The sequence below is a fragment of the Sminthopsis crassicaudata genome, chromosome 2, assembly GCF_048593235.1.
Source record: "Sminthopsis crassicaudata isolate SCR6 chromosome 2, ASM4859323v1, whole genome shotgun sequence".
In the NCBI taxonomy this organism is placed as follows: domain Eukaryota; kingdom Metazoa; phylum Chordata; class Mammalia; order Dasyuromorphia; family Dasyuridae; genus Sminthopsis; species Sminthopsis crassicaudata.
Genome location: NC_133618.1, coordinates 571,112,993 through 571,133,960, shown reverse-complemented (window position 1 = coordinate 571,133,960; position 20,968 = coordinate 571,112,993). Strand labels below are relative to the sequence as shown.

Sequence of the window (20,968 nt, the reverse complement as noted above, 5' to 3'; positions counted from 1 at the left end):
GACATATTCTTAAAGAGTATTGGCAGAGATATTTTGAAAGAAGTCATCAAATATGATCTTATCAGACAAAATTAAATCTTGAGATTTCTGTAACATTTCTGATTTCCATTATTATTCAAGAGTAATCAATTAGTAATATTCAAATAATATTTATTAACTATACAGATATATAGAGCAGAGTTCACAGTTAACTTAAAAGGTCAAGGTTCTTAGCTAAGAGCTAACAGTCTAAAAAGAATGAAAATATGGTCATCAATCCTTACCAACAAATCTGACTTTATAAAGGGAATAAAACACATATCATTCCACATAGCCTTCAAAGAGTTTTTATAGTTTATTTTAGAAAATGTTTATTAGGCAAGAAGTGATTAATTTCATTAAAAATTACAATTTTGCTCGTTACCAGCATAGGGCTGAGGAAAGGGACTTTGTCCAGTAAGATCAATAGTAGGTGCATCTGTGCTCACCACTGGCTGTTCCGGAACCATCTTCTTTTCTGAAGGCTCATATCTATCCAGTATAATAGATGAATGGTCATTTGGATCCCCGGTACATAAAACCCAGTGGTTTAAGGGTTTTTCAGATTTGTGACAATCAATGTGTGTGTGACAAGCAACTTCACATTCCTTTCCAAAATATGTTCTGAGGGAAAAAAAAAACAAGAGAACTATCTAATCAAAAAAGGAATCTGTTTGAGCATTTAATGGTGAATCAAAAGGAATGTTTAGATATAACAAAAAAATGCCATGGATGGAGTTGGATTAGTGAGTGCTCACTCTGCCACTTATCGTGTTGGGAAAGTCATTTTTCTTATTTGAACCTCCATTTTCTCATCTTTAAAATGGGGGTATTGTTACTTATACTATCTACTTCATAAATATAGGACAGTTGTGAAGATCAAATCAGAAAACATATGTAAAATAATTTGGAAGTAGTAAGACAGTACATAAATATGGGTTTCTATTATAAATTTAAAAGATAATGTAGCCTAATACTTAGAGAGCCAGCTTTGGAAATTGGAAGTCTTATATACTAGGTGTGGAACCATGGACAAGTGACATAATCTCTAAGTGCTCTCAAAGGTTATAACTCACAAAGATTATAAAACCATGACTTTGATGAAATCATAGATCCATATCAAAAGATAATAGAAATTTGAGCTACTAACTCAAAATAAATTCAACTCTGATTTCATTTAAATGTGAAATAGATATATGAATCTACATGTGTATACATATATTTCTACAACATATTATGGATATCTTTTAGTAAAATGTTTATGAGGTCCTAGATTCTCAGGTAGGTTTAAAATAACTGTTCATATAGCAAGAAATAAATTGTATGGGATTGTGTTAGATTTCAGGAAATAGCCTATAAGTAACAAAATTTTCTCATTTCATTAAAGGCTTGTACAATGATATACCATTAATTGACTTTTTATTATATCCTATATATATATTATGAGCACATTCCTAATTGACTCTGATCAACAGTTTTGCAATAGTATCATTAGGACATCATATTCGAATCTCCCATAAAACTATCAAAACTTGCTTGATCATCATTTGGCCTACTGCTGATTTCTTAAAAAACCTCTGGGATACTAATTGCTCCTTCATTAAGTCATTTCCTCTTAAGACTAAGTTTTCATTGAATTAATTAATGGTGTTGGTGGGGATATACATATATTTAATTAAATCAATTCAACAAATATTTATTAATCACTTGCTATGAGCCAGGCAAAATGCTAGGCATACTGGAAGCACAAATACACAAGTAAATAGTTGCTGGCTTTAAGGAACTACTTTTGTTATGCTTTTTTCAACATCAGGAGTACCTTAGAGAATATTTCCTGTTAGCTGCTAGTGCTTGATTCGTATGGCAGTGCTTGATAACAATTTTGGCATTTGCCTGGAGAAATAAAGAGAAATAAAATAAAGGGTTATTTAAATGCTAATTTTAAAAATCTTGGTATTGTTGCATTTATAGCTATTAATTAACCATATAAATGAGACTATAATAATCCAAGCAATATTAATTGTGACAGGTTGCAAGTATCACATTAACATTTCTATATGTAATATATTATATTTTAAGAATCGGCATTTTTTTTTACTTTCAGATAATTCTAGGCAAAAGAAAAGAAAGTAGCATGAAATCTACATTCATAAGAGATCTAATTCCATTCCATCTTCTCCAGCATATTACCCTCTCTTCTCATCCCTATTCTTTCAATAATTTTTTATTTATTCTCCTTTTCCTGGCTGCTTTCCCACTGCCTACAAATATACCTATCTCTTCACTATATTCAAAAAACCCTCACCCATTCCTACTATCTTATGATGTGTTTCTTCTATCTTTTGGCTAAATATCTTGAGAAGGCATAGTTGGTGTCTCCATTTCTCCCCTCACTCTCTCCCAAACTCTCTCAAGATTAGCTTCTAGGCCAGAAGTTCATTTCCATTATTCAATAGAAACTGCTCCATCCAAATTACCAAAGATTTATGAAGTGCCAAATCCAATGGACTTTTCTCAATCCTCATTCTTCTTGACCTCTTTGTAGCCTCTGACACTATCACTCTCTTTTCCTCAATTCTCTTCTCTCTTGGTTTTTGGTTCACTGCTCTCTCTTGATTCTCCTTCCAATTGAAGGCTTTTTCTCATTATCCCTAACTGGATTTAGGTCAAGTCCCCTAACTATGAACTTGTGGATGTCAATAGTGAACATGCTATTTCACTTGGTGATCTCATCAACTGCCTTGGATTTAATCATCTCTAGTCAGATGATTTTCAGATCTATTTCTCCACCCTAACTTCTCTTCTGATCTCCCGTATCTAGTGGTCAAAATATAAATATTGGACATCACAAACCAAATGTCTTTCAGACATTTAAACTTAAAACCAGCATGTTCAAAACTGAATCCATTATTTTTCCCACAAAAGCCACCTATCTTCCTAACTTTCCCATTACTAATGAAGACATCACCATCCCCCCACAAAGAATAACAACCTCACTGTTGGCTTTTCCTTTTCACTCTGTCTGTCTCTGCCTCTATCTCTATCTTTGTCTCTCTGTCTCTCTCTCGTTGTCCTCCCTTACTTCATTAGTCCTATAAATTCCCTTTGCAACATCTCACATACATCTCTTTCTCTCCTCTGACCCTGACACCACCTTGGTGCAGACCCTTAACATCTCAATGCCTGGACTAATACAGTAGACAACTGGTTGGTTTTCAAGTACTTCCTCACTCCAGTTCATCCTCCCAATTGGTAAAATTATCTCTCTAAAGTAGAAATCTGACTTTGTCATCTCCCTATTTAATAAATTACAACGCCTTCCTACCATTTCTAGGACCAAATACAAAATTCTCTGTTTGTCTTTTAAAGTCCTTCTTCAACCTGGCTCTCTCCTACAATTAGTCTTCTTAGTCCCATCTACCTGCTATGATCCAGGGCATGGGATTCCTTACTGTTTCTTACATGATACTCAAACCCCTATGTATTTTCAATGTCTGACCCCATCCCTGGAATTCTCTCCTTCCTGGCTCCCAACTACCCTAACTTCTTTCAGGGTCCCAGATAAATTCTCATCTTTTACCAAAAGCTTTTCCTAATCTCCTTTAATAAGTGTTGTCTGCCCTCTAAGATTATCTCCAAGTTCTTCCTTCTATAATTTATTTAAATGTGATTGTTTGTATCTTGTGTCTCCCACTAGACCTAACTCCTTGAAATTAAGAGTTGTTTTTTACTTTTTTATTTCCAGAAACTTATCACAGTACCTGGCACATAGTAGGGATTTAACAAATGTCTGTTGATTTGACTTGACTTGATGGAGTGATGGATTTAGAGTAAGGAAAACCTGAATTTAAATTCCTACTCTGGCACTCATTCACTGTCTGACCACAGGTACCATAAGGCGACATAATGTCTCTGAACTTTAGGCTACTCCCTAAGGCTTACCTATTGTGGAAACATATTAAGTGAAAACTTTCTTTTTGGCTTTTGGCTCAACTGATAATATTAAGTAGTAGTATTTTCTCCTTCCTAAAACCCTTTTCAGATTCTTTCTTTTAGGAGAGTGAGTCAAAAAAAAAAAAAAAAAAAGACCAAAGTCCCAAGAAATATATAGTATCTCTTATTTTCTTGAGATTCCCTGTTTTCCCTTACTCCAAAAGCATTGAGTCAATGACCCAGCCAAAGAAAGTGCCTTTGGTTATTTAGAAAGAATTGTGATACTGAATGTAGGGAGGAGGCCCTTCTCTTCATTCCTTATGGATAATAGTCTTGAAAGGAACTGGAATATTCTGAAATATTAACCAAAACTTTATTCTAATGTATTACTATTTTCCTTGTTCAAAATTCTGACATGCTTATTAGCTTTTTGCCATATCATCTTTTAGTCACAAAGTCATAGAACTTTTCATAGGAAGGTGGAAGGATAAATATACTAATACATTGGTAGTAGTGCTATAAAACGGTACAACCATTTTGGAAAGCAATTTAGAATTATGCAAATAAATTGACAAAAATGTTCATACCCTTTGCATTAGATACTTTATTACTAGGTTTATATCTCTGTCTCTAAGAAGAAAGTTCCCATATATACCAAAATATGCTTTTTGTGACAGCAAAGAATTGAAAACAAATCAATGTCTATCAATCAGTGAATAGCTAGACAAATTGTGATATAAGAAAATAACGGAATATAATTTTATTGAAAGAATTTTTTCATATGATGAATAAAAAGAAAGATCTATAGGAATTGACAAAAAGTAAAATAAACAGAGCCAAAGAAATGATTCATACAGTAAATACAATATAAATGGGAAGAACTACCAAAAAACACCAAAAAATCAAAAGTGAATATAACAAAATTTAAAAGATCAAGAAGAATTCAAATGAAGAATTATGAAATGATATTGCCAAACTACCCCCTTAAGGTAGGAAGGTAAGTAAAATCAAAAGCTAGAAGAGCGGGTCAAAAAAAAGGCTGAAGTCCCAAGAAATACATTATGGGTGGGAACCAAACTCCTAAACACAGAGTATATCTTATTTTATTGAGATTCTCTGTCTCCCATGAGTGTATGTTGGGGTATGTGTGTGTGAATGTGTGTATGTATGTTTTATTTCTATGTATGTATAGATAAATATATCTTATCTGGGGTGCTGGGAAGCTGAAAGGAAGATATGTGTGTGTATATATGTATATGTATATACTATATTAACTATAGCCTGCTTTGAGGTGGAGGGAAAATGAAAGCGGAAAAAAATAAAATAAAAAAGATATACAGCAGAGAACAAAGAACAATTTAGAAGGGAGTAAAGTAAAGATGGACACTTATGAATATAATTTCTTCTACTAATTTATATATTTTCTTAAATTGGTATTTGTTATTATATATTTTTAATCCTCCCTGATGTAACGTTTTCTTTTCTTTTGTTTCATTTTGCTTTGTATTGCTTTTGTTTTTCTTTTTTCTTATTCTGTTTCTTCAAGTAAAATAAAAAAGAAAAATATTAAAAATAATACAAACAAATTAAGAAACAAAAAAAAAAAAAGATTCCTTGTCTTCCCCTTCCCCAAAAGCATTTGGTCAGTGACCCAGCCAAGGGAAATGCCTTTCTATTATTTAGAAAGATGGGAAGTCAACAGGTGTACATATTACATGTTTTTAACCCTTTTTTGTAGAGAACCACAGATAGTAGGGGAACTCTGGGTGAGGTATAAAACCCTTCAGCCCAGAGGGAATCTGCTAACAATGTCTGTTTTGGCTTCCCATCTCCCCTAAGAGCTCTCAGCCTTCTTGAGAAGTCTCAGGGGGCAGTGATAACCCATGCTATAATTAAAGGAGAGTGATGCCAGGTGGCAAAGAGTCATGCCAGGTGTCAATCTACATACAATTGCAAGTTGTTTGTAGTCCCACATACATAGTATATATTTAGCTTATGCCCAGAGCTGTTTTGGTTACATAAGGGTATTATGGTATAAAAGGGGAAAAGAACTGGGAATAAATGGACTCCATATTTCCACCATCCTCAGGAGTCCCGTCTCATCACTTCTCCACTAAGATGGTATATTTGAATCACCCCAGAGTGGGAGCTCTAGAAAGCATGGTACATTTTGTCACCCCAACTTGGGGGTTCTAGAAAGCAGGACACAACACTTTTCCACTGTATCCAGGAGTAATGTTTTTTTTTCCTCTTTAAAAATACTTTGTTAAAGGAAATCAATCTTTGAGAAAGAGTAAGGGTGGTATATATGGAATAGCTATGATGATATAAGAAACAGAAAAAACATTGATTACTATAGAGCAGTTTTGGAAGAATGAGGTTGGAAGCCAGATTATAGAGAATTAAGAAGAGAATATGAGGTGAAGAAATGGAGACAACTTTATAGCCACAAAGGACAGAGATGATATGAGGTGATATCAAGGAAGGAAAGATCAAGTGAAGTTTTGAAGAATAGATGACATATGGACAAGTTTGCAGGCAGTAGAGAAACAGTCATTGGAAAGAGATTATAGATATTTGTGAGAGTTAGGATGACAGAAGGAGCAATATGCAGGAAGAGTGGGATAGAACAGAAGAGAAAGCTTATGCAATTAGAGGTTTTTGACTTGTCCAAGAAAAAAGCCATTTCTTCACATGAGACAGAATTAAAGAAGGCAATAGTGGTAGAAGACTAAAGTGATAAATATTTAATTAGAAGCAATAGAATGAATCATCTAAGATGAATTTCAATAGGGGTAAACATAAAGGTTTAAATATGGATTCAAAAAACATCCCTTCTCAGGTACAATTTGAGGAAAGTATGGTTAGGCAGCAATTGTTCTGTATAAGATCTGGCAGCTTTAGTGGCTGCAAACTCAATGTGAGTGAACTAAGGGAGATAATGGCCAAAAGCTACTATAAACCTGAGCTAGGAGGAGCAAAGCTTCCAGAAATAAGGAGGTGAAGGTCCTGTTTTCTACCCTTAGCAGGCCTTATCTAGAGCATTGTGTTCAGTAAGTTTTGGGAAACAATAGTTTGAAAAGGATATAGACTAGAGAATGTACAGAAAGGGGCAAGCAGAGTAGTGAAGGGCCTTGAGCCCATGACATAAAAAGTTCATTTGAAAGTACTAGGCCTTTATAGTTGAAAGAAGAAAAAAGTGCACGTGTGTAATAGTTCTCTAAGTATTTGAAAAGTTGACATATGTAGGATCGATGAGATAGTCTGTTTGATCTTAAAGATAGAATCAGGAACCATAGGTAGAAACGAATTTAGGCTCAATGTGAGGAAAAGAAATCTTCCTAACAGAGGTGTCCAAAGTGGAATGCGATCTCAGGAGATGATAGTTTTGCTGTGATTGGAAGTCTTCAAGTGAAGATGGGACAACCAATTGTCTATATTATGATTGGAGTTCCATTTGTGTATAAGCATTTGTGATGACTGCAAAGATTCTTTCTAATTCTCTAATCCTAACTAATACATTCTTTGATCCTGAGAAATCACAGTTCCACTATCACCACTCTCCAGGGGAAAAACAATCATTCTTACAGGAACTGGAAAGTCTTCATATTCAATGCGCAGCCGAGGATCAAAATAAGCAGCTTGCCAGCAAGTAAAAAAGGTGAACTCATCTGTTAGATGAACCTCCTGAAGTGCAGACTTCTTTGTTGAGTTTATTGGTGTCTTAAGGCTACTTCCTAAATAAAACTGAAAAACATCAGGGAGAAAGTAGGGTGAGAGCCAAAGTATAATGATTCTAGACTAAGTTCTTTGAGGGCAAAGACTATGTTACTTCTCTTCAATTATTCCTTGTGGTGTTGCAAACACATTAGACTTCCAAAAAATATTACTGAACAAATGAACTCCATATCTCTAGCCAACTTATCTGCCTCCAGCTTTTCTGAACAAGTGACTGCTGTGTTTGAAGCTATCCTTCATGATATCATTGTTCTAGTGCTGAAAGGACCTCAGAGGCCCATCTAAGTCAAATTGTTCATATTACAGATGAGAAAATTGAAGTTTAGGGAAGTGACTTGCCCAAAATCATGAAGATGAGAAGCATCAGAAGTCATATTTAAATCCAGTCCTTCCAATTCTAGACCTGTGCTCTTTCTAATATATCACACTACCTTCAAAGTACCTTTAAAGAAATGTGTATCTTTTGAATTTGCAGTTCATCTCACTAGTAAGTAATTCCAGATGTTATCTGGATATTATTCCTTTCCACCACTACTCTCCAGTACATCCATATCTTCTTCTTTGGTGAAGCAAATTGGATTAAGTTGACTTGCCAGCATCTCAAAACTTGTAAATGTTTAAAGTCTGAAGTCAGATTTGAACTCAGGTACTCCTGACTTCAGGTTTGGTATTCTATCCACTGCACCATCTAGCTGCCCCATTATTCAAATACATCATAATGATCATTAATCTAGTTCTATTTAACCATCAACAAGTCATGGATTATTTCTACCAAATAGCTCATTCCTAGTGAGCTTATGTTTCCCTTAATTTTAAGTAGGACTCACTGATTATACTGATGTAATGTTTCAGCAAGGAAGGTAGCATACCTTGGGTAGGTCATGCCCATAGCAGGGATACTACCAATGATTGAGGAAGATAAAATCATATTGAAGTCACACCTAAGTATATTCTGATTACATACCATCTTATGATCAAAGCCAGCTGTTGTAGCAAGACCAAAATTCTGCCCATATCTGACAGTTTTACCCAGTGCATTTTCATCTAAGCTATCAAAAAAGAAGGAACAAAATATTAGCTTTTGTATTAGATTTTACATCTCCATAAATCTATGTCTGTATCCATCTTTACTTATCCTTAATATATCATACTTAATTGTAACATAATATAATCCTGAATATGTAGACTGCCCTTAAAATAAGCTCCCTTTGAACTGAAAAAATATACTGTGTTCCTGAGCAAGGCACCCTGCTTGCCTTCATTTCCCCATCTGTAAAATGAGGTGGAAAAAGAAATGACAAACCATTTTCTTCTCATTGCCAAGATAACACCAAGTATAGTCTTGAAAAGTCAGACATGACTGAAAAACAATTGAAATAAAATTTATACTGGAAAATATTTAGTATCATTAATATTATTAATTAGTATAATTTTAATTCCTCTAGACCTCAATTTTGTCAGCTATAAAATGAGGGGATTGGATTAAATGACTTCTGGAGTTTCTTCTACCTCTGGATCTATTATCCTATGATCTCATTTCATTAAAGAGTATTCAGTTGAGAGTATGCTAGAATATTATATGGTGTGCTAAAATAAAAATATCAATGACTTTTATTGAAATCCTTATAATGTATTTTAAAATTTTCTTTCTATTCATATAACCATATTTTATTCCCTTTTTACTACCACTGTTCTCTTTATAGTCGTAGTGTTCATGATTATTCTGTCAATAAGCATGCGATTATATGCTATGCTCAAATTTTTACATATGCTGAAGGAAAAACTGTTGTAATCTATATTCAGTCTGATACAATGTATCTAACTCTCATGGTCACAAAGGAATTTATCTTACTTGAATGATAACTAGATGTGAAAAGCTATCTTTAGCTTTTTGTTCTTTAAGCAACATTTATTTGTACCAACTCATTCCAGGAAAGTACATTTGAAATCTTTAGCTGAAAGTGTGCCATCAAATTTCTATTAGTACAATTCTCTCTCCTACTAAAACAAAAAGTTAGAAGTAGGAGACAGAAAATTTAAATTGAATTCAGTTCTTTCATGATTAGATTTCACCTCAATGATGATCATACTTTACATAATAGAAAAAATATTTTAAAATAATTATGCAAAACTTATAATCTCACTAAAATGACCAAATTTACTTAATTTAAAATGAATTATAAATGTTACTATAAACAACTTATAATTTAGTAAACAAATTACAAAAATAGTTTTATTTTTTTATAACTACAGCTATATTTCCCACCCAAAATCAAAAACCAAAAATCATTGTATTCATCCTGTCAAAATTATATCTAAATTTGTTTTCTAATAGATAACTAATTCATCCCATGAAAAAAAAAGTTAAATTATTTAAAAGGTGATCTTATGCCATACCTCAAAAAATATAAATTGGAATGCAGGAAAAAGTATAGTTTTTAAAAATCAAAATATTTTAAGAAGAATATGAAAGAAATTAATTATAGCACCTTATTTATTTATTTATATTGGATGTCCTAAAAGTTTTAATGCAGCTATTATGATTACTGCTCAGCAAAATTAAGATTTGGGGGATAATAGAGTCTATACCTAAATTCTTCTTACATAAAAATATATAGGTTAAATACATATTTAATTGTGAGTGATTGAGAGACAGTATTGCATAATGATTGACATTCTGACTCTGGCTGGATGATTTCACATCCCTTGGTCTTATTTTTTCTCTTCATCTGGAAATGGGATGGGTGGGACTCATATCCTCAAAGGTCCTTTCCAGCTAAAAATCCTATAAGGGATAGAGCAAGAAAAACCATTTCCTCCCCATCTTTCAAAAATCCATTTTCTTTAATAGTAGCAGAAAAAATTAGAAAGACCTTGACTGAGAAGATAGGAAGTTGTGCTCTTCTGTTCACAAAATACCTAATTTGAAGTGTAAATTTCCACATCTGAAAATTGTCTACATTTTTACCCAAGATAAATTTTTAATATTATAGAATAGTAAATAAATTTAGAATTGAACAGGACCTTAGAGATCATTTGATCAAGAAGTGGCCAACTTGTGGCCTGCAACATTCCAAAATGTGACCAAACAGGTAAAAATTAATAGGGAAATATTTAACAAAATAAATAAAAATATGAAAGAATGTTAATTTATGGTTTTCTAAGTCAATACATGGTTCACAAAGATCTATTTCTATTTGAGTTCAACATCACTGATCTAGTCCATCTTAGACACAAGGAAACTATGGCCATTAGAAGTTAAGTGACTTCCCAGGCTTACACAGGGAACAAAGAAGGGATTCAAATTCAGGTCCTCTCACTCAAAATTCAATTACTTTTTATTGTATCATAAACTATGTTCTTCTATGATAAAGTATTACTATCAGAGTTCAACTTGAGGAATCCATTCTACCATGGAGAAATTAAGTAATTATTATAGTAGTGGGATTCTGTATTTAGTTAGTGGAATTATATATTTAAGTTACATATTTTAGGATTATATATTTAGATTAGTGTACTTAAAACAAAAGTCAAAGAAGAATTAAGCCTATCTTGGCCAGCTATACCTAGCCATTTCCTATAGCTATTAAGACTTAGTTAGAAGCAAGAATGAGAAGAATTCATTAGGAAATAGGTGAATTTCCAGTCTGGGCTGAGCTGGAGTGCTAAAATTTGTTTATAGTATGGGGCTAACAGCATTGGCCTTAATCCTTCACTTTTCCTTTTTTTTCTCTTTTTGTCCAGACCTATGATTTCATCAGTGTGGATAACTCCAGAGGACAAAACTTTCCCAATCTATGCAGATACACAGATTTCCATAATGTATGGTCCTAGAGAGAGTAAATATCAGTGCATAAATGCAAATCCAGAGCCTTGGAGCCCAAATTCAGTGTTTATTCCATTATATTATGCTACTCTTAAAAAGTTATAATAGAAGGAACACAGATGGCAATGTCTGGGTCCTTTTCGTTATTTTGGCTCCCTCTGTGACCTTAGATTTTTTATGTATCACTATGCTATATTAATTTTCATTTGAGGATCATATATGTGTGTATGTGTATACATATATAGCTATATATGCCTAAATTGTAGAATCTTTGAGAAAAGGAATAATAGTTTTGTTGTCTGTGCATATTTTCTGCAATACAAAAAACATTACTGATTAAGTAATCATCATGAAAGAAGCTAAGGAAATAGGTGTTTGTGGGGAAGCCAGGGCATGAGTAGCAAAGTAGAGGATGAAGTAAAAAAAAAATAAATAAGTACCAAAGAAATTTCAACTTTTATGATTGCAAAATCGTCCATTTATATTTTGCCCTTTAATCTTCCTTTCTTGGAAAATAATGGAAAATGCTTAGTCCTTGATACTTTATTATTGTTGTTTGTCCTTCATTCTTGAAAAGGACCATGACATCAGGAAGGTGATTTAGCATCAGGAATTGGATTTAATTGAGGGGGGCTGTGCAAGGTTACCCTCTTTACTTTCCCCTCTAGAGCCATTTAGGTCCAATGGAAAGATATGGATCAAGACAACTGGAGATAGCCCTGGATGAAATGAGAGATCTTGGCCTTTAGCAGATAAAGTGCTCACCAGGTCTCAATTTGACTGAGCCTGCACTATTTTAGTGATTAAGACTAGTACCAAATGAGGCAAAGAATCTTCTCTTTCACCCAGTTCAAAAAAATCTAAGTAAATAAGTAACTGAATAAATGATTCTGGGAGAGGAAGACCCTCAAGATTTCTGGACAAAGCAGAAATGACAATGATTTTTACATTTTGGACTTCCTCACTCCTTTCCTCCTTTTTCCCTTCTTCCCTCTCCCTCCCTTTCTCCCTCCTTCCCTCCCTCCCTTCTTCCTTCCTTTCCTTCTTTCCTTCTTTCCTTCCTTCCCTCCTTCCCCCTGTCCCTTCTTTCCTCCCTCAGCTACAGATGCTCTTTAAAAAAAAAAGTATTATTTTTTTCTTTTGCACCTTTGCAAAGGAGATATCTTGGAGTTTTAATGGCTAGATTTCTTTCTTAAGGATCAGGCATTAAACCAAAACTAATCAGATTCCAATTGGTCACCAATAGGTTCTAGGCCAAATTCCATTTGGTCATTGTTTGGGTCCTGACTGACTCATTTTGAATGTAAATAGCAGTTGCTCCTACCTTGATCAGAAACCCTGAGGATCTTCCCTTAGCAGATCATTCATGCTTTATTATCAAATTGATGCAATGTAGATGCAAAATGAAGAACATATTTGTTAAACAACATTTTCTACTGTGTATTGCATGTATATATGTGTGTATATATATAATTTGTCTCACTGATCTACTTTTTTATTTCTTAGCCAATACCAGATAACTTTGATAATGAGTATCTTAATATTGTTAAAGATCTGGTACTGCTAAATTAACTTTCTTTACACTTGGCTTTTTATTTTTCCAAATAAATTTTATTATTTTTTTCCTAACTAAATAAAATGAATTTTTGGAAATTTTATTGAGATGATATGGGATAAATAGATTAGTTTAGTTAGAATTGTAGTTTTTATTATATTGGCTCTGCCTATGTATGAACAATATTTCTTCAATTATTTAAATAACTTTATTTGCATAAAAATGTTTTATAATTGTTTTCATATTGTTCCTATGTTTATTTTGGCAAGTATATACCCGGGTATTTTATATTGTCTACAATTATTTTAAATGGGATATCTCTTACTGTTTTTTCTTGAAGGGTTTTATTGGTGATATATAGAAATGTTGGCAATTTATTTGGATTTATTTTGCATCCTGTTACTTTGTTAAAATTGTTTATTGTTTCAACTAATTTTTTAGTTGAATCTTTAGGATTTTCCAAGTATTCCATCATATCATATACAAAAAGAAATAGTTTAACACTTTGAAAGAAATTTCATTTATCAAAAAAAGAGGAGCTGTTTCATGTCTCCTGTTCCTTCTACCTACTGGAAAACTTATTCTAAAAATGAGAAGATCACAGAGACAAATAAGTAATATTTTTATATTCTCAAGAGAGCCAACTCTCCTACACATAGAGCAAGAATGGAAATTGATAAGTCCAAAGCAAGGTTTCTTAACCTTTTTTGTGTCATGGATGCATTTGTTAATCTATTGAAGTCTACAGACTCCCCCTCTCAAAACAATTGAGGCTTTTTAATGCATAAAATAAAATACATATAAATTTTGGAGGAAATAAATCAGTTATGGTGAAATAGAATTATCAAAGCATTTTTAAAAATCATGGACTTCAGGTAAAGAACTACTGGAAAAGAATGAGAATTAAGTCTAGTTTGGCCAATATATGCAAATTAAATGTAAATGGAGTAAAAAGTCATTTGTAAATGGTTATAGGGATTGCTTGGATATGTCAGCATACACTTACATTGCCTCAATTGCCATTTGTGCCATGCTATTTTTTAAAGCACTTATTTTCTATCGCCTCATGTTCTCCAGACCTTCTTTGCCCAATTCTTGAGTAGCTCTCAGTTCTAATCCTGTTGTCATTTACCCAAAATTCATTTGTTGTGGTGACAGATAATTAAAATGGGCCACTAAAGCTATATCTTTCGAAGAATAAAGGTCCCAGAATCTGCTCTATCCACATACTATCTACTTTCATCATCTTGACTAATGAACTATGACATTTTGGACAGAGGGCTTTCCAGTCAGTTCTACCTTTGAAAAATGAAGATAACTGCTAGAAGAAGATAACATAGAATCCCAATGATATTCAATAATAAAAATGAATTATTTTACATGTTATTTCCCATTATTTTTAATCAAGCCACTTCCATCTTTTAGAACAGCTTTAGAATACAACTTTAAATTGATGTTTATTCCAAGATAAAGTAACAAAGTATTGCTACCTTAAAATGATAAATGTGTTTCTGCCAATTGGCTTCACATTAGGCATAGCAGTCACTTCACAGGGTACCTCTATCTCATTACTCATGTGTGCTTTCATTTCTTCTGGAGTCACTGCCAATGCTAATCTGCCAAATATAACTTGACCACCTGAAGGATCTTTATAGTCAGGATTCATAATTAATACTTTATCTCCATAATGAATAAGTCCATCTTCAATAACAGAAAGTGTTGTCTGTAATATTAAAAAAAGCAAGAAAAATAATATTCCAAACCACTGCTTTCAAAAACATTTCACATCAAAAAAATATATACTATACTTCTAGCATGTTCTATGCCCAATTTCCATAGTCTCTCTTTCCTCTCCAACAATACTGCCAGACCTGGGACACAATACCTCCCAGATGCTGCCAGGAGATTAAGAGTCAAGACAAGACCTTGAAATTTCTAATCACTTGTCTGCATTAGCAAAGCTCCCCTCAAATATTGATACTCTGCCAGGAATTATTCTTCAGTCAGTGGTTACCATAGTCTTACTTCTTCCTACTCTTTCCATCTCAGTGATACTGAAACTCTGACAGCCAAAGAAAGAATTTACTTCAATGTCCCCTCTTAATCTTAGTGCTTTCTCTCTTGCATGCATCTTGTTGTATATAGATGTTTAAAAGATATCTTATCCCCCTCTCTACTCTCCTCAAGATTATGAACTTTTAGAGAACAAGAATTGTTCCTTTTTTGTTTTGGTTTTGGTATATTGCTTTTTTAACTTAGTCAACACTTCCTAATATGATTAGACTTGATTGTAATCCTCCCTCTTCTTTTCACTAAAGATGTCTCATTCTAAATCTGCCTACCTTTTCCACTGTAACCTAATAAGCTTCCTTTTAATTTAGACTCATTCTTTTCATGTTCCTCCCATTGTCTACCACTCACAGAAAACTGGTTACCCATGGATAATACTGAATCCTTGACTTTCCTTTCTAATACTGACTGTATCTTTTATCATATCCCAATCCCAACTCATTGTATCTAATTAGGAAGTCAGAAAACTTCTTGCTCCCCATTACTACTTACAGAATTTCTTTTCACTGCCATCACTCAGCAACTCTCTTCCTTGAAGGAATCACTCTTTCCAAATTTATGATTCAGTCCAGAATTTAGTGGCTGTAATCTACTGATCTCCCAGGACATTTTCCTTCCTTTTTCAATGACCTCAATGCTTAGCTCACAGTTTCGCTTTCAACCCCAACCCATGACTTCAAAATAGGAGTCCTTCAACATATATGTTGAAATTCTCTCAATTTCCCCAAACTTCCTAATTCCTCAACCTATTCATATTCATATTCTTGTCTCCACCTACAAATGATTCACTTCCATATGTTAGTGAGCCAGTTCAACTTTACACTATCCTCAATTCTTAAATTCTTTGTTCTCTTGTCATCATCAATCATACCTTTACTCCCAACATCTGACTATTTTATTAATATTCGTATGCTAATGAACAGAGTTAGAGCAAGCAATTCCAGTGATTAGATGTGGCATCATAGACCAGTGTCCTAGGTGTCTCAAAAGAATTTGCAGGCTTGAACTCATTTCCTAGTCAAGAGGCAAAGTTTATTGTAATTGTAATGCAGTTATAAGTAGGCTAAATTCCAAAAGAAATTAGCAAAGTCCTAAGAGAGAGAAAACCCCTTTATCCAGCTTTCTATCATTGATATGCTACTCATATGGCCTAGAGGAGTGGTCTCTGGAATTTGGTTATCACTGACCAATAAATTATCTATGTGATAGTCAGCAATAAACTGGGGAGTGATCTATTCACTATTGTCTCAGAAATTTGATCTGTGGGACTATTCTAAGGCCAGGAGCTTCCAAATTGAGGAATTGTCTATTCAGAATTAGACTGATTGGGCATGGGAGTTTCTTAAGGCAGACTCCTAAGCCAGAAGATTACTGACTTAACAGAAGCCTTCCTAAAATCAGGGGACCACATTATTTATAAAGTTATCTTTATAAACTAGACACTCATTACACCAAGGCAATTCTATTCCTTTCTAAATATCATAGCAATTGTTTCACACTTTCTTATCGCAAGACCCACCAAAAACAAATTCATTTATCTGCTTAGCTAAGAATTCACCTTATGTTTTATAGAATTAAGACCATTCACCAAGATTTTCCTAATCTCATACTCACCTCATCTTAAATCTTTCTGACATTATTTCTATCTTCTCTGCTCTCTCAAAAAGAGAGCCAACCCTTTACATATGTTCTTAACATCTATGATCCCTCCATTTTTCTTTCCCTCTCTATTGGTTTCTTCCTTGCTGCCTATAGACATTTCCAAGTTTTTATCTTCCTTAAAAAATCTTTATCTTCTTTTTGAGTAAATCCATCTTCTACAATAGAAAGCATTGTTTGTAATATATTTTAAAAAGCAAGAAAAATACTCCAAACCTTCACTAGCAAAAACATTTCACATTAAAAAATATATACTATACTTTTATCATATCCAATGCCCAACTCCCATAGCCTCCCTTTACTCTCTAACAGTATTTCCAGGCCTGGAACACAATATTTCCAAGTAGCTGCTGGAAAATTAAGATTGAATTGTCATCCAAATGAAATAATTGTTTATTTTATTCTTAGTTAATCAAAAGAAATTTAGTAGGTAGCTTAAGCATTATTGCTAGGAAATACCTTCCCATGTATAAAAGAAATATTTTGTTACAATTTAATTCCATTTCCTCTTGAGCAGTTCTTCAATAATAATTCACATGTATATGGTTCACATTGTGCATGGACACTGGAGTAGGGAGAACTCAGACTAAAAACTGAAAAACTATAAGGATTCTATCATTCCCTCTATTATGATCTTGTATCTCTCTTCTATAACTCAGACTAAAAACTGAAAAACTATAAGGATTCTATCATTCCCTCTGTTATGATCTTGTATCTCTCTTCTATGTATCCTTGTATTCTACCCTCCTTGTATCTTCTCTTTTATGATTAAACTTTGAAAAAAAAATCATAGATTAGCACACACATATACCTATATATGAAACTGATTAAAATTTATAAGAATAAAAGTCATTCATCAATTAATAAATGATCAAACTATAAGAAGAACAGGCAATTTTCAGAGCAAGAAATACAAGTAATCAATAGCCATATGGAAAAAATATTCTAAATCACTATAATTGAATAAATGCAGAAATAGTTCTAAGGTCACTTCCATCAGATTGGGGTGATCTAGACCAGAGCTTCTTAAACTTTTTCCACTTGTAACTTACCTGAGTTTTCACCTGAGAAATTTTTGTTACCCTAGGTATATAGATGTGTAAAATAGGTATACAAATCAAACATTTACTGAAATTTTATTTTTTATTAATAAAATAATATTTTAAACTAAAATTATTTTTTATTTATTTGCTGATAATAAATCCATTCAGTTATGAAATCCCAGATGGGGTCCCAACCCACAATGTAAGAAACTGAGATAAAGAGTAAACGATAAGAAGACATCTCAGTAAAGAATACTCCCAGGAGAAGGCTATATTTTGTATTGGGAGATGAAGACCTCGATGTGGATCTAATTTCAGAGAGTTTGTATATAAGAAGACCAATTCCACTGAGAGATTATTGTTTCTCTTTGGACAGCATCCTGCCTAAGGAGAAAGAAAATCAGAGCATCTGAAAGCATCCAGTATTTAGAAGGATATGGGAGTGCATGGGAGAGGAAACTGAATAGCAAATAAGAAAGAAAATCATATGAGTGAGGAAGGGACAAAGGATAGAATTGTATCATAGGATTTGGAATACAGGTCAATTTCTACCAAGGAGTTGATTGCAACTTTCGTTCTTTCCCCAGGAACTGATACGTCTAAAAAGAAGACACAAGAAAAAAGGGAGTGAGGGACTACAAGGTAATAAACCAGTTAAAAGAAGGAACTCATATTCAATACTGTTAAAGCTTTAATCCCAGAGGAATACAAAGATTGAAAAAAGAATAAATAAGCATAAAGACCTTGAATCAAAATGTTTTCTAAAAGGATGCAAACTTCTCAAGAACAGGGATTGTTTCATTTTTGTCTTTGTATCCTCAAAAGCTGGTATAGTGCTTTGCCTAGCACACTGGAGCCACTTAAATGTGTGCTGACATTGATTGATTGATTTATAGAAAACATGGTACAATCTGGTCACCTCTTTTCATATTAATTCGCTTTCAATCATTCAGATGCATCATTGTTCATCTTGCTGAAAGCTTATATCCTCCAACTCTGGACTCATTTTCTTATTTGTATTTCCATCTGAACAATTATAGCACCAGCTGAATATCATTGTAATACAAATTAAAATGTGTGAAGTCATGCAACATCAATAACGTAAAATAATAGCTTTTGCTTTCTTCCAACATAAAAAGATAAAATAGAATTTAAAATTACCTGTCTTAAGAGATTTGCAATAAGTATTCTATTTCTTTGTATAAGGAGCTGCCCCTTATCTCTTTTTTCCAAAAAATCTTTCATCATTTCCTGGTTAAATGGAAAAGGAAAAAAGGAAGGGAGAAAATTCAATTTTAAAAACTTAGCAGTATGTACAAGTGTGACTGTTTTTAATTTTTTTAACTTGGTATAGTGATTATAAGAAGTAAAACGTCAATGATTTTCACTGAATAGCACCTACTCATAGTGGGTTCTTAATATTTGTCAATTGATTGGCCGACTAATCAATGGTTAGATTGAACAATATCAGGCATCATTTTAGACTCTTCATTCAAAAACTTTATTTAAATTAATTTAAAAATTAAATTTGTTGAGCTATTTCCCAGTCTCTCTGTGCACTTTACTAAGGTTAATATTAATTATGATTGGGGGAATGGTCAGTGGAAGACCACTTTTGAGAAACTGAGGATATTCTGAAGAAAAGCAACGTGGAGGGTCTGAAGAAGGAATAATGAGCATCAGTGAAAGAAAGACTGGGGTGGTGGAGGGAATGAATAGGGGGAAGCAATAAACTAACAGGGAAAAAAGAAATCATTGCCAAGAGGTGGAGGAGGGAAGATTGGAAGATAGGTTTTAGGGGAGGGCGGGGGTCTAATATAGCGGTTGTAGGAGATCAGTTTATAAGAACTGAGGAGTTGAATGAGGAAACGGATGATGAAGGGGAAAGGGGGAACACTCAGTAGCAGATCAGTTCGAACACGCTGCTGTGGGAAGTCAGCAACATCCCCTCAGCAGGTACCTCCTCTAAGAAGATATCTTCGTTCCAGTTGCCCATCCTCACGCAGGTTCGGTAATTCTTTCTCGCCATCTCTACTCTCCAACTGTTCCTACAATTGATACATTAGCAGCTCTGTTAGCGTTTCCCGTCGCCATGGAGAACTAGAATCCATGAGATTGGTCAGTATCCGCGGCAATGCTGACCAATGGATAAAAGAGGAGGCCATTTCTCATGTCCTCCTTGTTATCCAGTGGGACCAGATAAGGGTAAGCGGGGCCAGTCTTGGGGAAGGGTGGGGGCAGGGAGGAAGCTGAAGTTTAGTGGCTAAGAAAAAAAATTAATTTGGTCACCTTCTTGTACTGAGTTTTGGTGAAAAAAAAAATTGTCCAGCAGAGACCTTTCCCTGAGAACAGAAGCTCGTTTAAAGGCAGGATTACATATTTTTCATTTGTATTGCAACAATATAAACAAATTTAGGAAATTAAAAAGAAAGATTGGGATAGGTAGTAATAATTGAAATCCTGCTAGAGGATACACCTTTAAACTTAACAAAACTGAGTTGTCTTAAAGACCACATTAGGAAAGTTTTTCTTAGGTTTGGGGTATATATTGATATGGGATATAGGGTTTTGTTGGGTTTGGGAGTGGTTGATTTATTTTGCTTATTTTTTTGATGTTTTGGTTTGCTTTTAAAGTGTACTCTGATCTTCAGAGAAAAAAAAGTGAACATACAGCTCCACTTTGTGGAGGAGTTAGGAAAATAATTTGTTGGGTTTTGTTTTGTTTTAATTTAAAGCACCGAACTGTTTTTATATTAGAACCATAGTAGTCTGTATAACATTCCCTGAAAATTTCTCTGTCTTGAAACCAAAGGAGGGATATGTGTTTTGAAGAATTTGCATAGGACATTTAATATGAGAGTATCTAATATTTATTTTATTTATTATCCTTACTATTTAAAAGTAGACATAAATTTTCCTGTAGGTACACTATGTTCTGGTTTCTAACACCTCATATTTACAAAATATGTTGTATGTGTGAATGTGTAAATAAATGTATAAAATAGTCTCTTGGTTTTGCTCACTTTATTTTTCATGAGTTTGTACAAGTCTTCCAGAGTTTCTTTGAAATTGCCCCTTTTATCATTTCTTATAGAACAAGAGTATCCCATTACATTAGTGTACCAT

General features: G+C 33.5%; 1 protein-coding gene across 3 annotated transcripts; it reads right to left on the bottom strand.

Annotated features, from left to right (window-relative positions):
* Positions 1 to 324: 324 nt before the first annotated feature.
* On the bottom strand, positions 325 to 19,972 carry CFAP161 (cilia and flagella associated protein 161). 3 transcript variants are annotated; one of them, XM_074295253.1, is made up of 7 exons: positions 19,803 to 19,972; positions 19,004 to 19,093; positions 14,561 to 14,793; positions 8,654 to 8,738; positions 7,540 to 7,698; positions 1,838 to 1,911; positions 325 to 642 (listed from the first exon to the last, which is right to left on the bottom strand). In XM_074295253.1, the coding sequence occupies exons 1-7, from the start codon at positions 19,869 to 19,871 to the stop codon at positions 378 to 380; spliced, it is 975 nt and encodes a 324-aa protein (XP_074151354.1). In that variant the 5' UTR covers positions 19,872 to 19,972; the 3' UTR covers positions 325 to 377. The 3 variants fall into 3 exon arrangements, with proteins under 3 accessions (XP_074151354.1, XP_074151355.1, XP_074151356.1); XM_074295254.1 differs by lacking the exon at positions 19,004 to 19,093; XM_074295255.1 differs by lacking the exons at positions 19,004 to 19,093; positions 19,803 to 19,972 and adding an exon at positions 15,633 to 15,723.
* Between the last annotated feature and the right edge of the window lie 996 nt (positions 19,973 to 20,968).

Coding starts and splice junctions, on each gene's coding strand:
- CFAP161 (XM_074295253.1), bottom strand. CDS start 19,871: ATGGCGAGAAAGAATTACCGAACCTGCGTGAGGATGGGCAACTGGAAC. Junction 19,094..19,802: donor AAGATATCTTCTTAGAGGAG/GTACCTGCTGAG, acceptor CCATTTAACCAG/GAAATGATGAAAGATTTTTT. Junction 1,912..7,539: donor ATGAAGACTTTCCAGTTCCT/GTAAGAATGATT, acceptor TTATTTCTCCAG/GCAAATGCCAAAATTGTTAT.